Source organism: Anabrus simplex, chromosome 8 (assembly GCF_040414725.1).
Source record: "Anabrus simplex isolate iqAnaSimp1 chromosome 8, ASM4041472v1, whole genome shotgun sequence".
NCBI lineage: Eukaryota > Metazoa > Arthropoda > Insecta > Orthoptera > Tettigoniidae > Anabrus > Anabrus simplex.
In genome coordinates, this window is record NC_090272.1 from 157566453 (window position 1) to 157580187 (window position 13735).

The 13735-nt window shown below is 42.4% G+C and overlaps 1 protein-coding gene across 1 annotated transcript in view; it reads left to right on the plus strand.

Annotated features, from left to right (window-relative positions):
• LOC136879233 (uncharacterized) overlaps window positions 1-13735 on the plus strand; it is a 38898-nt gene that overhangs the window by 13367 nt on the left and 11796 nt on the right. The window contains exon 2 of the mRNA XM_067153041.2: window positions 11483-11777. Coding sequence (XP_067009142.2) covers window positions 11483-11777 — 295 coding nt within the window. The remainder of the gene's footprint in view (window positions 1-11482; window positions 11778-13735) is intronic.

Consider the following 13735-nt stretch of genomic DNA (forward strand, 5'->3'; position numbering starts at 1 on the left):
CAATATTTTCCTTTCTTTTTTCTCTATTTCACCAGTTTTCATAGAGAACATGCATTCTTTATTAGAGCGTAATGTTAAAATATGTTATGTTGGTAGATTTTCGACCTATTTATTACATGTTGGAAACATTCAAATACCACAGTAGTCGTGTTCGCGTGTCACCTAACGGCACGCGTTTCATAGGTTCGTCATCCCTGAACTAGACCAGGGGATTCCAATTACTAAGAGCTCGAGGGCCACATTGGAAACCTTAGGCATGATCGGGGGCTGCACTTTAATAGTAGGCCAATTTTTATACAATTCCACAAATAGAAGTACCAATATGAAATAGCATGCATAGCTGAATGTTTAATAATTTTAATTGCTTAAAACACTAATTTACAATTGCATAAAAGAGTGAATTTAAAAACGAACACTATTATACCCAGGACAATTGAATTTGGAAGGAGGGCAACAACAATGTTAGTTCATTTGATTTAACATTTGACAAATGAAAAAAAGGGGGAAAATACCTAAAGAAAAACTGAAATTAGTAATGCAGTCCAAACAAAACTTAAAGGAGGACAATTTAGTGGGAGTAGTGTGAAGGGAACAGTGATATGCAGATGTAAGAGGCTAAAATCCCAGCAATGTACCTACTTCCAGGAGTACTTCCCTGAACATTCCTTCGAGTGTACAGCACTGTGTACTATCCAGTACTACCAATGAGAGAAGAACGAAGAATTGAAACCGCTTCTTACACCATTGGCAATTACAGTATTTCTTGGTATTAATAGCATGCTACGTCGCATAAAATGTCGACAGTGAGGTTGACGTGCAGTTCAAGATTTTGTATGGATCCCGTACTCATTTGTATAATGGTTAAGACTTAGCACTGGCATTTGCAAGGGCATTTCCGTCGAAGTTTGGATTTTACATTTTTAAAGTCAAAAATAACCTGGTTATACTAAGTGAATACAAAACAGGAAATAATATTGAATAATGAATTAGTTCTCACTTGGGTGAATAAAGGGTATAAAAGTTAATACATTTTTGAACGAGTCATGAAATATATATTTGTAAATTTCCCTCATATTTCTTAACATATTTGTTACAGCCCTCGCGGGAGGCATGCGACCCGCGTGCCGCCATTTGAAAATCTCTGATCTAGACAAATGATGATGGAGCTCTTCCTTTAATACAAACTCCTGAGAAGAATAACACTTCACAACCGCGTTCAAAACAAAACAATGGTTGGAGATGAGGGTGAAGTGTATGTTCCAACTACTCTAGCCAACACGTAAAGTGTGTAGAAAAAGAGAAACAAACGAGTATTAGAAATAATTGAATCAGCAGAATATTTAGGTTTAGAAAGACTGCCTGGGCTCTTCTTTTGTGAAAGACGTCAAATCACACCATTTCCAATCTTCATCGATTCGATTACATCTTCTTGGGTGTCTTCGGGCGTACCCACCACCATTGGCTAAGGCTTCGGCCACAACGCAAGAAGCGTGATAGATGTATAGCGCTCTGGATAATTAATTAACCTAATCAAACCACGGCCGACTTGATGCGTCGCTCTAGTTAGCAAACAGCGCAACGTAGATGTAGTTGGCCGTGATCAAACAAACAATGAGGAACATTTGAGAGCGGCCACACTAGCGCTCAGCAACTACCCTAGTGAAAGACCGCGTCCGCTTTCCCTGAATAGTTACCCAGGTAGCTTAGCAACCTCACTTGGAGCGAATTAGTGTTATTTTACACAATTTCAATTACTCATATATTGAGCAAAACTATGAAGCAATAATAGCAGCTATGAATGGGAGAAAGACATTCTGGAATCCGTTTGATGATCTGCAAAAAGAGCAGACTATTTTCCCTTTGCGAAAATTGAATGATCATAAAAAATATGTCTCCCGATCACGGCCATCCATCAACGGCTGGTAATTTCAGATGGCAACCAGCCGTAAGGCACAGCCTACAAAGTTGCTAGGTAACATTGTCTGACCATCCATCCACAGCTTACATCACTGCCTGAAGGTTGCTTCCGTTATACATTTTGTCGCGTTACGTTACACAAATTTTCGGACGACCCCTAGCCATAAGACATACTTATGTCAAAACGCAGTTGTGTTGAAAAGCTATGGGAGGAGGTAGTTAAACTCATTTGTTACTCGCACCGATTAACTTCATGCGGTCACGATGATCGAGACAATCAGTCCCACTTTTAAGGAGTACTTACCAGCAGAAGTACCTGCCTTGTTAACTTGAAACATTTTTATGTACGTTGTTCATCAAACAAACGAGGCAAAATCTAAGCGCCTACCGTGACAGAGTGCTCACTGCTGGTATATCTGGGACCAACGCGACTACCCAAGCGCAAAACACGCAGCATGCTTCCTCCTACGCAGGACCATACAGTATGGTCCTGCTTCCAATGTGGCCGCAGCCTAAGCGAAAGCAGTAGACGTACAGAGTAGAATTCCAAGTATCCGGATCAACTAAGACCAGACCCAATCCGGATAATCAAATATCGGGATAATTGTATAGTATACGAAAAACAGATTATTTCTTAGAAAAAACAAAAATTGCTTATAATGTATTCGTTCAGTGACTACTAGAACAATGCTGCTGTACTTACATACTGTATTAAATTACTGTATCACTGCGTGAGCATACCTGTTAAAGGCATTTGTTCCGCTGTCTGAACCCGTTTCGACGAACACCCACCTACAGTCTCGCGGAGAGACATACTTTATTTTTAATGTCCGAAACTGTTCATGTTTCCACGCTATACACCTCAGCAAAAAAGCTTTCCAGTCACTCGTTTGTCTAACTGTTCAATGACTATTTTTTCTACCAATGATAAAACAATACGTTTCCTGTTAAATGTCATATTGCACAGTAGAACAAAGCACTGCATACGCACAAAACAGAACAGAACAGAACAGAACACGGTAGATGCTACGAAGCAACAAATTGGTTCAACACACCTGAACACTAAGGCCACACTGACAGTGACAGACAATGCGAAACTGGTGAATCATCGCCTGTGTATGCGTTACCGCTACAGCTGTTCCTCAGTGAGGGCCAAATATGGCGCACGAATACTAAATATCCATTGTTCGCGGAAAAATTGTGTATTTTTAAAGGCCAATTTTTCGAATTTCTTTTTTTTTCTTCTCGAAGTGATCCAGACAAATGGCGATCCGTATAATTGGAGTTCTAAAATATTTTAGACTTTTTCAATTCCTTTTGACTAATTTTTTCTACTCGTTTGCGTTTGCAGTAGGCTTGACCTTCTTTAAATTCATCATCATCATCATCATCTGTTTACCCTCCAGGTTCGGTTTTTCCCTCGGATTTAGCGAGGGATCCCACCTCTACCGCCTCAAGGGCAGTGTCCTGGAGCTTCAGACTCTTGGTCGGGGGATACAACTGGGGAGTATGACCAGTACCTCGCCCAGGCGGCCTCACCTGCTATGCTGAACAGGGGCCTTGTGGAGGGATGGGAAGATTGGAAGTGGTAGGCAAGGAAGAGGGAAGGAAGCGGCCGTGGCCTTAAGTTAGGTACCATCCCGGCATTTGCCTGGAGGAGAAGTGGGAAACCACGGAAAACCACTTCCAGGATGGCTGAGGAGGGAATCGAACCCACCTCTACTCAGTTGACCTCCCGAGGCTGAGTGGACCCCGTTCCAGCCCTCGTACCACTTTTCAAATTTCGTGGCAGAGCCGGGAATCGAACCAGGACCTCCGGGGGTGGCAGCTAATCACGCTAACCACTACACCACAGAGGCGGACCTTTAAATTAAGATATCAAAAGATTTCGGAACTTCACAACTATTTAACCATTTTTTCTCACAAAAAATTACAACAAACATTGATAAATCTCACGCAGACGAAACGAACGGCACCACACAGTACATGCCATCAGGTCATGGTCCCGAGTTATAGTAACATTACCACATGAACCGAGCTCCAGTTTCAGCACAAAATGGCGAATATACATGTCACTAACTGTTGTGCCATCTGACCTAAGCAGTCACCACACTAAAACTTCAGTATTTTTCTGTTGAGAGACTTATTGTGAGGCTGCAAACCTTTCATTCCTGCTCGTGCGTTAAAGGCTAGGTTGTCTAGGAGCGGTTTCATGAATTTTTGCAGAAGAATAATCGGAAGTTCAAGAGTCATTGTATTTGCATACTTAATTGTTTGAAAAAACTTGTCTTTTAATAAAATAGTACAGTTTGTAAGTTCTTACGAGGCAGATACTGGACGGCACGGGGATTTGAATTGCGTAGCTTACTCTAGTGTCGAACTCTGTGAAAAGCACATCTGAATAACAAACGTAATAATATGAAGGAAAATAGTGAATGTGTACATTATCCACATTATCTTTAACTCGTAATTAAGTGAAAATAATTAATAGGTATCATCTAATAATAATAATAATAATAATAATAATAATAATCTTAGAGACCAACCATGTTAACTTAACGTCTGCTAGAAGGCAGTAATTTAATTCCAATTCTATATCTCCTTATGGTAATTTAGTCTAAACGTCAGCAGTACCGTATATCATGTATTTTATACGGAACTGTTCTGTAATACTTATATAACCCGTCGCAGACGGACAACTCACACCAACAGCGTTAACAGGAGAAGGTAATCAGACACCACTCTGTCCTCATGAAAGGCCTAGCCATATGCCTAAATGGTTTCTGATCAAGGAAAATAACGTCATGGGTTTCCTAAAAATATGTATGCTTGTTTCGGTACACAATCAGAAGATTTTTGTGAAAAATGTATGAATCACGAATATGTCCATTATTATTTCTCGTACGATAAAAATGCATGAAACATAAAGGACCGGAAATTATACGAGAGTTGGTATTTTAGTAGTGGGAATTAATTTGTTACGGCAGACACAAAAGAGATACCTCCGTGAAACCTATAGAGTCCCCCGACGAAGTCCCTAACATTGTGAAGAATCCCTTACCAGCCATGTGGAAGACGTAGTGTATCTGTCGTAGCACCTGTTCTCTGGATGATTCGAGTGGAGTGGTCTACCACCTACAAAACGTTTGGAACTGCTCGGAAGCGGGTTCTTCGTCTTCGGATCAGTGGCGGCTCGTGGAAAAATCGTCCTACGTGCTACAAAAACCGCTAAATACGCTGTTTTCATCTGCATATTGCCATGATGAACAACTTATTACTTCAAACTTCTTAACAATAGTGGTGATCTACTAGCCAAAATACATTTTAATGTAAGCAAATCAAACTTGCATAACTGGACGTACTTTTACAATCCCTTATCCAACATTAATTCTATAAATTTGCCATTAGTAAGGATGTGTAGTACGTTTAATGACGTATTCAGAAACCACGACACAGATATCTCAATGTCCCTAACAGACTTCAAAAAATGTCTAGTGATTTTCTATAGTGAATATACTTCAACAATCTTCAGAAATAGCATCTCATAAAAAGTAAATAGAATTCATTACACTATCTCTTTGTCATAATCCAACTGGAATTCAATTGTCTATAAACTTCGAGATATTATTTTTACACTGTTAATCATGCGCCTGACCTGTTCGCATATGCGTGTGCCTGCACATACAGTTTTAGTTCTTCCTACTTATGTAATCACCGATCTCTATAGCTGCAATCGCTTAAGTGCGACCAGTATCCAGTAATCGACAGATAGTGGGTTCGAGCCCCACTGTCGGCAGCCCTGAAGATGGTTTTCCGTGGTTTCCCATTTTACACCAGGCAAATGCCGGGGCTGTACCTTAATTAAGGCCACGGCCGCTTCCTTCCAATTCCCAGGCCTTTCCTATCCCATCGTCGCCATAAGACCTGTCTGTGCGACGTAAAGCAAATAGCAAAAAAAAAAAAAAAAAAAACATATGTAATCAGGAGCCAGTAATTGCAGCACTATCTAATCCTGATCTGTATGTAACCTATTGTTGTTTTTATCATTTTTCTTCTAAATTTGCTTATTATAATTTTTCAAAATCTGCTCGACTGATAGAATCGCTAATACATTCAACCGTTCCTGACACATAGTATTTCTCCGGTTCTGAAGTAGTCATTGGAATCGTAATCAAAATCCTATGCAATTCTGTTATTTGGGCGAAGGTATCTTGCAGTTTGTTCTTCAGGATCAGCTGAAGCAAAGAAACTGCGCCGTCAATTTCTCTGAAATCAGTCCTTTCATACAGAACGCTGTGCTCGGTCATTAAGTCTATTCCTGTCTGGGAGTCTGTATATGTCATTCGATAAAATTCATCGAATCTAATCAATTTGCAACCTCTAAATAAGAAACAGACTCAAGTCTACGACCTAACTCTTCAGTGATTCGATCACAAACGTCCCTAGCATCAGCCTTCCTGTAGGATTCCGTTCTGCGTCTTTTGCTTTGTGGCATTTCTGAAGAAACTTCATTTGCTATTTTATCGACAGAATCCCTGACTGGAGCAACAGTCTTCGGAAAAATGCCAGCAGCATTTCCTATTTTGATTGCATCCGTCGATCTTGCTTGTAGTGGGAGTACAAAAAATCCATATGAGGCATTATTCTGTGAAAGAAGGACAGCCAAAATAAGAACTCTTCGTCCTCCAAATTGTGTCTGAGTCCACGTGCTTCTTGAACTGTCCTTACAGATTTCGACTTTTCCAGGTCCAGAAAGCATTGCAACAAAGCATCTTTGTTTTCATGAAAGACATTGACGGTTCTAGACTTGAAGTTCCATCTTGTTGATGAACATCCTGGAATTCGTCGTGCTACCACTTTTTCCAGAGCTGCCAGACGTTGAGGAGATATGGAAAAGAATGCAGGAAATACAGATAGGCTGCAGAAAAATACGCGCGCAGCTTGATTTTGAGAGGCCGCGTGTTCTAATACGAGGTTGAGCTGGTAGGCGTAGCAGTGAATGTAATTGGCTAGGGGATAGTGAGCTTTGATTTTCCTTTGAACTCCACCTCTTTCACCACTCATCACAGATGCTCCATCGTAAGTTTGGGCGATAATTTTCTCTGGATTGACCCGAAAAATACTATTGACCTGCTGCAGTATGCCCTCAGATATTCCATCTGCAGTTTGTCCATCTGGATTAAAGAATCCCCAAAATCTTCCAAGTAGTTGGCCATTTAATACGTATCTGAACACAATTGCTAACTGTAGCTCTTCAGAAACGTCAGTAGTTTCATCTGCCATGATAGCAGTGTACTTAGTGTTATGTACTTCCTCCAGCATCTTTTCACGGCACTTCCCGCATACAGTCTAGGAATTCATTCTGGGTGGTTTTTGATGTGCCCTAAAATACCTTATTGGATCCCACGTGTTTCTTAATGGCACTGTCTAGACTGCTCATGAAATTAACTAATAGCAAGAACACGCCTGGATTTTCAGATACGGAAGACTCATCATGACCACGTAAAGCTAGTTCGAATGCCCCACAAAATTTTATACAATCAATGATTTTAGACAAAATATACCTATTCTTCTCTAGTTCTGCATTATGTCTCTGCAAATTGTCGTGATATGCCCTACTAAGTTGTGTTGCAATATTCACATTTCCTAGAGCACTCAGGTCCAATACATTATTGATGTTTTTTTCTGTTCGACGAATGCTTCTTCATATACTCGTTTAAATGCCCTAGATCCTTCACACCTTTCGTACTCCACATATCATTATTTCCAAATAAGACGCAAGGAAAACAAAACAAAGCATTTCTTACATCACAGCCACATATCCAACTGTTATTGTCGTAAGCTTTACAGTTGAAATGCCTGATATAACTGGAATTTTTCCCTCTCGAAGCCTTCCGAGTTAAATTTAAGACAAGAGTGGGACGAGCTATAATTTTCATGTTCACTTTTTCTTCCAATGTTCTCCTAGAAAATGGTTCGTTCATCAAACTGTCCATACTATTCATGCTGTATACTCACTTCCCAACTTACATCAATGCAAATATAATCGTGGAAATATAGATCCTCACTAAGAACACTAGTTTAATCTCACCTGATATACACTGCAGTGGATAAATAATTGGATAAATCTCCGTATGGACTTTAGCACTAACACAGTGATAGAAAAACACGCACCAACAATACAACCGCGAGATCAAACACCGCACAAAGCAAGTGAAAGTGCTGCCAAACTGAATCACTGAGAGCTCCCCTATTACTAGCATAAATTACATTCTGATGTGGAATAACATTTAGGGTCAGTCCAAGATTCTCTGACTCACCTACGAATTACTTATTTTTGACACAAAAGGAAGATGTATATTTTAATAAGCATTACGAGGTAATTTGGTTTCCTTAATAACAACATTATGTTTACGACAGATTTCCCCCACTTACGCTTTACCTTTGAGCCCAGACGATGCTATTCTCTAGTGACGGAATCGCTTATCACGTTCAACATCAAGGCAGCAGGAGGCATCGACCACTTCTACCCCCTTGCGGGAGGAAAAGTAAGTATAGACGGGATCAGTGAAAGTTGATTACGGTTTATGGTATACTCTACCGGCTACGGGGTGTGTTGCAAGCTTGGCTGCGCCTGTCTACTGCTTCCTTCAGACTGCAGGCCAGAGCTCATTTCACATGAGCACGAGCCAAGTTCCCCTGGAGAACGCAGCTAGGTGTTCGACAGGTCTTGTCCTGATTTTCACAAAACACAAATTCATACCGTACTCAAAACAAAGAAAAGGCACCACGATAATTGTACGGAATATAATTCTTCCCTTACAGTTCCAAGCTACGTGCTGGAGCCCGGTAGCACGTACTGACCGGTCGCCACTGCTTCGGATCAAATCAAAATTACACGGGTTGAAGTTCTAAGAGTATGGGGGTTGATAGAACACTTTCCAGCCCCCCCCCCCCCCCGTTGCGCCATATGCGCACGAGCACTGTCTTGAAAATGGTAAGCAGAATCTGTAGAACTTGACGCCCTTTCTTTCGTAACACATTCAATTGTCATCCAACTGCACTGTTCCTCTTTCGAGAACATCGTGGCTACTCGCCTTTAGACCTCCAGCTCACAGGCGACGCTCTGTGCAATGTGGAGCGCTGGATGGGGGAGTCTATGAACTACGAGGTGGTTAGGCTAATGTGTGGTATAGGCGAGATTCCCTGTGTTCAAACAATCACAGCAATAGAACCAGCTTTGGGTTATTAGTCCGTGTGTGTGTTGAGCGTTTCGGCCATAGCGTGCGATTATGCTCATTAATTGGACTGGCACGCCTTTCCAAGATGCTGCTTAGCAGTGTCATACTTTAAGACGACGACGACGATGGTGTTTTCATTCCCCGCCCGAAGGGCGGAGCGGGCCCCCTAAAGCGTAACGCGCTCTCTCGGGCCGGAAGAAGTGAAGAGAACTGGGAGGTTTTGTAGAAGAGGAGGATGGGTAATGGAAGATGATAATTAGTAGAGAAGGAGTGATGGTGGCCTCTTGGCTGGAGAGATGGGAAGAAGTGGAGATTTAGATGAGCGTGCTAGGGTTGAGGTGAAGGGCGAGGATGTGAAGGGTTAGGTAATGTTACATAGAGAAGTTGTGAGGAGTCGGAGGAAGTCGATTGTTGGCGATGGTGGGAAGATGGGACTAGTTGGTGGGGAGGGTGGACAGACGTAGGGACGAGGTTGAGAGGGAGGAGGGGCAGGCCTGGAGCGGCGACTTCTTGTGGTGGGAGGAGGTCTAGGCAAAGGTTGGGGTGGGGAACGAGAGGGATCCACTTTTTGTATTGGCGGTATATACAGGCTCCAATGGTGATGAGGCGCCGGACATCATCTTCGGTGGGGAGATGGAGGCGAATCAGATACGTTGGACCGTAGGTATTCTCGACGGGCTGGGACGCCTTCTAGGTGAAATTCCCGAAGTACGTCACGGTCGATGATGGAGGCATCAACGCCGCGGATAACACAGCAGTGCATGGCGTTGGAAGACGGTGGTGGCTGCGAAGGTGCGGCTGCTGCGGAGGCTGTGGAAGGCGTGGCAGATGCCGGTGGTGGGAGGGCTGCTGCGAGCGTGGCAGATGCTGCATCAGGTTGCGGGGGTGGTATGTACCTAGGACTAGATTGTGAAGGGGTTGGAAGGTTAGGGAAAGTTGAAGTCATAATTGGTGAAGGATGAGACGTGGCGACAGTGGTGATAGGAATGTAAGAAAGGGTTTGTGCAGATGTCGTTGTGGTGGTGGTGGGGGTAGTGCAGAAATAGGATGAAAACGGTTGCTCTGGTGTCCACGATCGTGATGCGGCTGCTGCGGGTGTGGCAGATGCGTCGTCAGATTGCGGGGATCGTATGTGCCAAGGACTAGGATCTACTTGGTGTAGTTGTCGGTATATATACGCCCCGCTGCTGATCAGGCTCAGGACGTCGTCTTCAGTGGGGAGCTGGAGACTGACCAGAGTTGTTGGATCAGAGCCTTTCATTATCCTGCATGCGCTGCGAGCTGGGACGCCTTCTGCGTGGAGTTCGACGAGGATGCCTTGGTCGGAGAGGACATGATCAACGCCGCAAATTACACAGTTATACATGATGGGGATGGTGACGTTCTTTCGTGGAGTCGGTCGCTTGCTTATTTAGTTCGGCTGGAAGCTGAATTAAAGTTGAGGTGCCACCCGGCCGATCAAAAAATGTAGAGGATGAAAGACCCATACTTTAACCGCAGTACCGCCTAGTTAGCAAATAAGGATTGCTAACCTGTTAGAGGAGAAATGATTTTCCATTTTCAAAATACTCCCCATAGAGGTACTGTATAAAGCCATTTCGGGTTTCACGGCTTTCATTGGGTTCGTTTCATGGTCTATCAATAAAAGTGTTGCCACTGTCCGACTCCATGGCTAAATGGTTAGCGCACTGGCCTTTGGTTACAGGGATCCTGGGCTCGATTCCCGGAAGGGTCGGGGAATTTTAACCATAATTGGTTAATTCCCCTGTCGTCTTCATCATCACTTTATCATCATCAGGACATTCAAAGTCGCCTACAGGCATCTAATCAAAAGAGCTGCACCTGGCGAGCTGAAGTCCTCGAACACCTCCCGGCACTAAAAGCCATACGCCATTTCATTTTCAGTGTTGCCACTGTTAATCTGCCAATCCTAGTTTTGGGATACAGCTAATATTAACAAATAAATTTGGCATTTCTTGTGTTAAACCAGTTAATATTGGTACGCTCTTGTACAATAATAATATAATGTATAGCCTAGTGCACAACTCGGCTATCCTGAACTTAATATTGAGTCCCGAGACATTCTGCTAAACCGTTTTCCCGCGATGCAGTAACAGATACAAAAACCGAACTGAGCCTACTTTCGATATTAGTACATTTAATCAGAAATAAATACGAAGTATGAGCCAAACATCCGACGTGTACAGACAAAATTAAAATTGTATTTATATAAATGGGCTTAAAACAAAAAATTAAAGAATACGCATTTTCTTCGTGTACAGTAACTGGTCGGTCAGTAAATGTTCTTATTTTTCCTGTTGCAGGAATTTTACATGCAGATACAGTTTGTGGCTAACGGTTGGAGGATTTTCACTATGCCTTCTACTGCTGATCTTAAACTTACTGCAAACCGAGGATACTACTACAGCGACAACCGCACTAGCAACGACGAGGATAGCTGAAACATTCGGACAGAGATCGAAAATAAACCTAGGAAGGTCTAGTTCAAGTTCAGCATGCTCCCATAAAGTAAAGAGACCACGCATTTGCGAATTCCGCTGCTATGATATCCAAGAAGATCCAGGAAGAGTTGCAGGAGATTACATCACAACACATATGGTATATTCAAAAACCTATTGTTAAAGTGTTAAATATTTGCATACTATTGTAAATAACTCAGTATTTCTTATTTTCTACATTTTCCTGTTAACTCCCTCCTTTCTCCACAGGTATGCATAGAATATTATGCAGGTGAATTACAAAATCACACTGAGTGTTTGTATAGCAACACTCAGTCCAAAAAAAAAATACAATATTTCTAAATAATTTACAACAATAAGTATAATTTCGCTTTCTTTCAATTCTCTACAGTTATCTGCCAACAACAGCTGCAAACTACTCTTTATCTCCCATAGCAAGAATCGCCGCAGTGTTCTGTTTCCCTCTTCCGAGAGAAAGCCTGAGGTATTTTGAAGGTTAAAGAGCAATGTTATTTTTCACTTTATTGAACGCATCAAGATAAAAGAAAGTGTATGGTACTTCTGGATGTCTGTACTTAAATGTTGGCAGTGGTGAAGTGTTGGAGCTATCTACTCGTTGTCATTTACTATAGCCTCTCACTCGCTATACAGGTTGTATCTAAATTATACCGACAAAATGTCAAGGTTGCTCTTCATGTTACATAAAGAACGATGGGGCAATCGGATTGGCAGAGAAACTTTTTTCTTTTTCTTTTCGAGAAAATAAGGCTACTTTACTTCCGGGCACGCGATTCAAATTGACGAACTGGCCGTATTTGCTCTGCCAGAGTACAAACTGTTGCCCGCTGCTGTGCTTCTGGGAAGGGAGGGGAAATGGGGTGTATGCTAGACGGAGACAGAGATAACGCTCGACGCACAAGTTTGTCGTTAGTTTAGCGCAGTTGGTTTCCAGCCCCAGTAAGCAATATACAGTTTGTTCTGTCCATTTTTGCTACTAGGTTGGCGGTATAAACTGGTGATAATAGCTCCGCTTCGATACTCCAACGAAGAAAATATGGCTGATGTGTAGCTAGCCTACGGCGTAACAAATGGCAATGGGAGAGAAGCCGCACTGATTTATGGCATCCGGCACCATAATCGCCGCCAACCACATCATTCCGCTTTCGTGTCCATTGGCGGGTGACTAAGCGAAGGAGAGCAACAGAAAACACTCACGTGACGGTAGTGCGCACTTTTCAGCACTGGTTTACTGTCAATACTTGGGTCGGCATTGTTGGTGACTAATTATTTGCCTGAACGGTGAGGAATGCTACCGTTTCTCAGTAGAATCTCAGCCCGGATTACTGGATAATATTGTTCCCTGGGTATTCAGCAGCGAATGTGGCTGTCATAGAGCGCTCCGTCACATTTTACTCGCCGTGTCACGCTTCACTTAAATGAATTATCCGGGGGAAGGGTAAGCCATTTTGAAGGTACATACCTGTTTTCACACTTTTGTTTTGAACCCACCTCACAGGTTGTTTACAATATTATTTGCCATTTTACCGGGCGAGTTCGCCGTGCGGTTAGGGGCGCACAGCTGTAAGCTTGCATTCGGAAGATAGTGGATTCGAACCCCACTGTCGGCAGCCCTAAAGATGGTTTTCCGTACTTTCCCATTTTCATACCATTTTCATACCTATGCAAGGAACTGGCAAATATATATTATATATATTGTAAAACTAATAATTTTACAATTTTACAAAACGTAGTTTCTACATTACATCTGAGCACGAAATTGACAGTATGAACACATTTACTCCCACAGACCACCAGAACACATCAAACTCTCTTCTCATCAACGAAACCCCCCTTTGCTGCAAGTACACTTTTAACTATTCTCGGCATTCTCAGGACAAGTTTTCTAACACTGATGCAGGTATACTTTGCCAGGCATTCTGCGTTCCATTAAAAACAATTCCCCAGAGTTTTCTTTGTTTTGCAGATAATTCATGTAATAGCGAGACGTGTGTCTGGGGTCATTGTCTTGTTGGAAGACAAACCCACGTTGCTGTCCAGTCAGAAGAGCAAAACGAGACAGCATGGAATGGTAGCCGT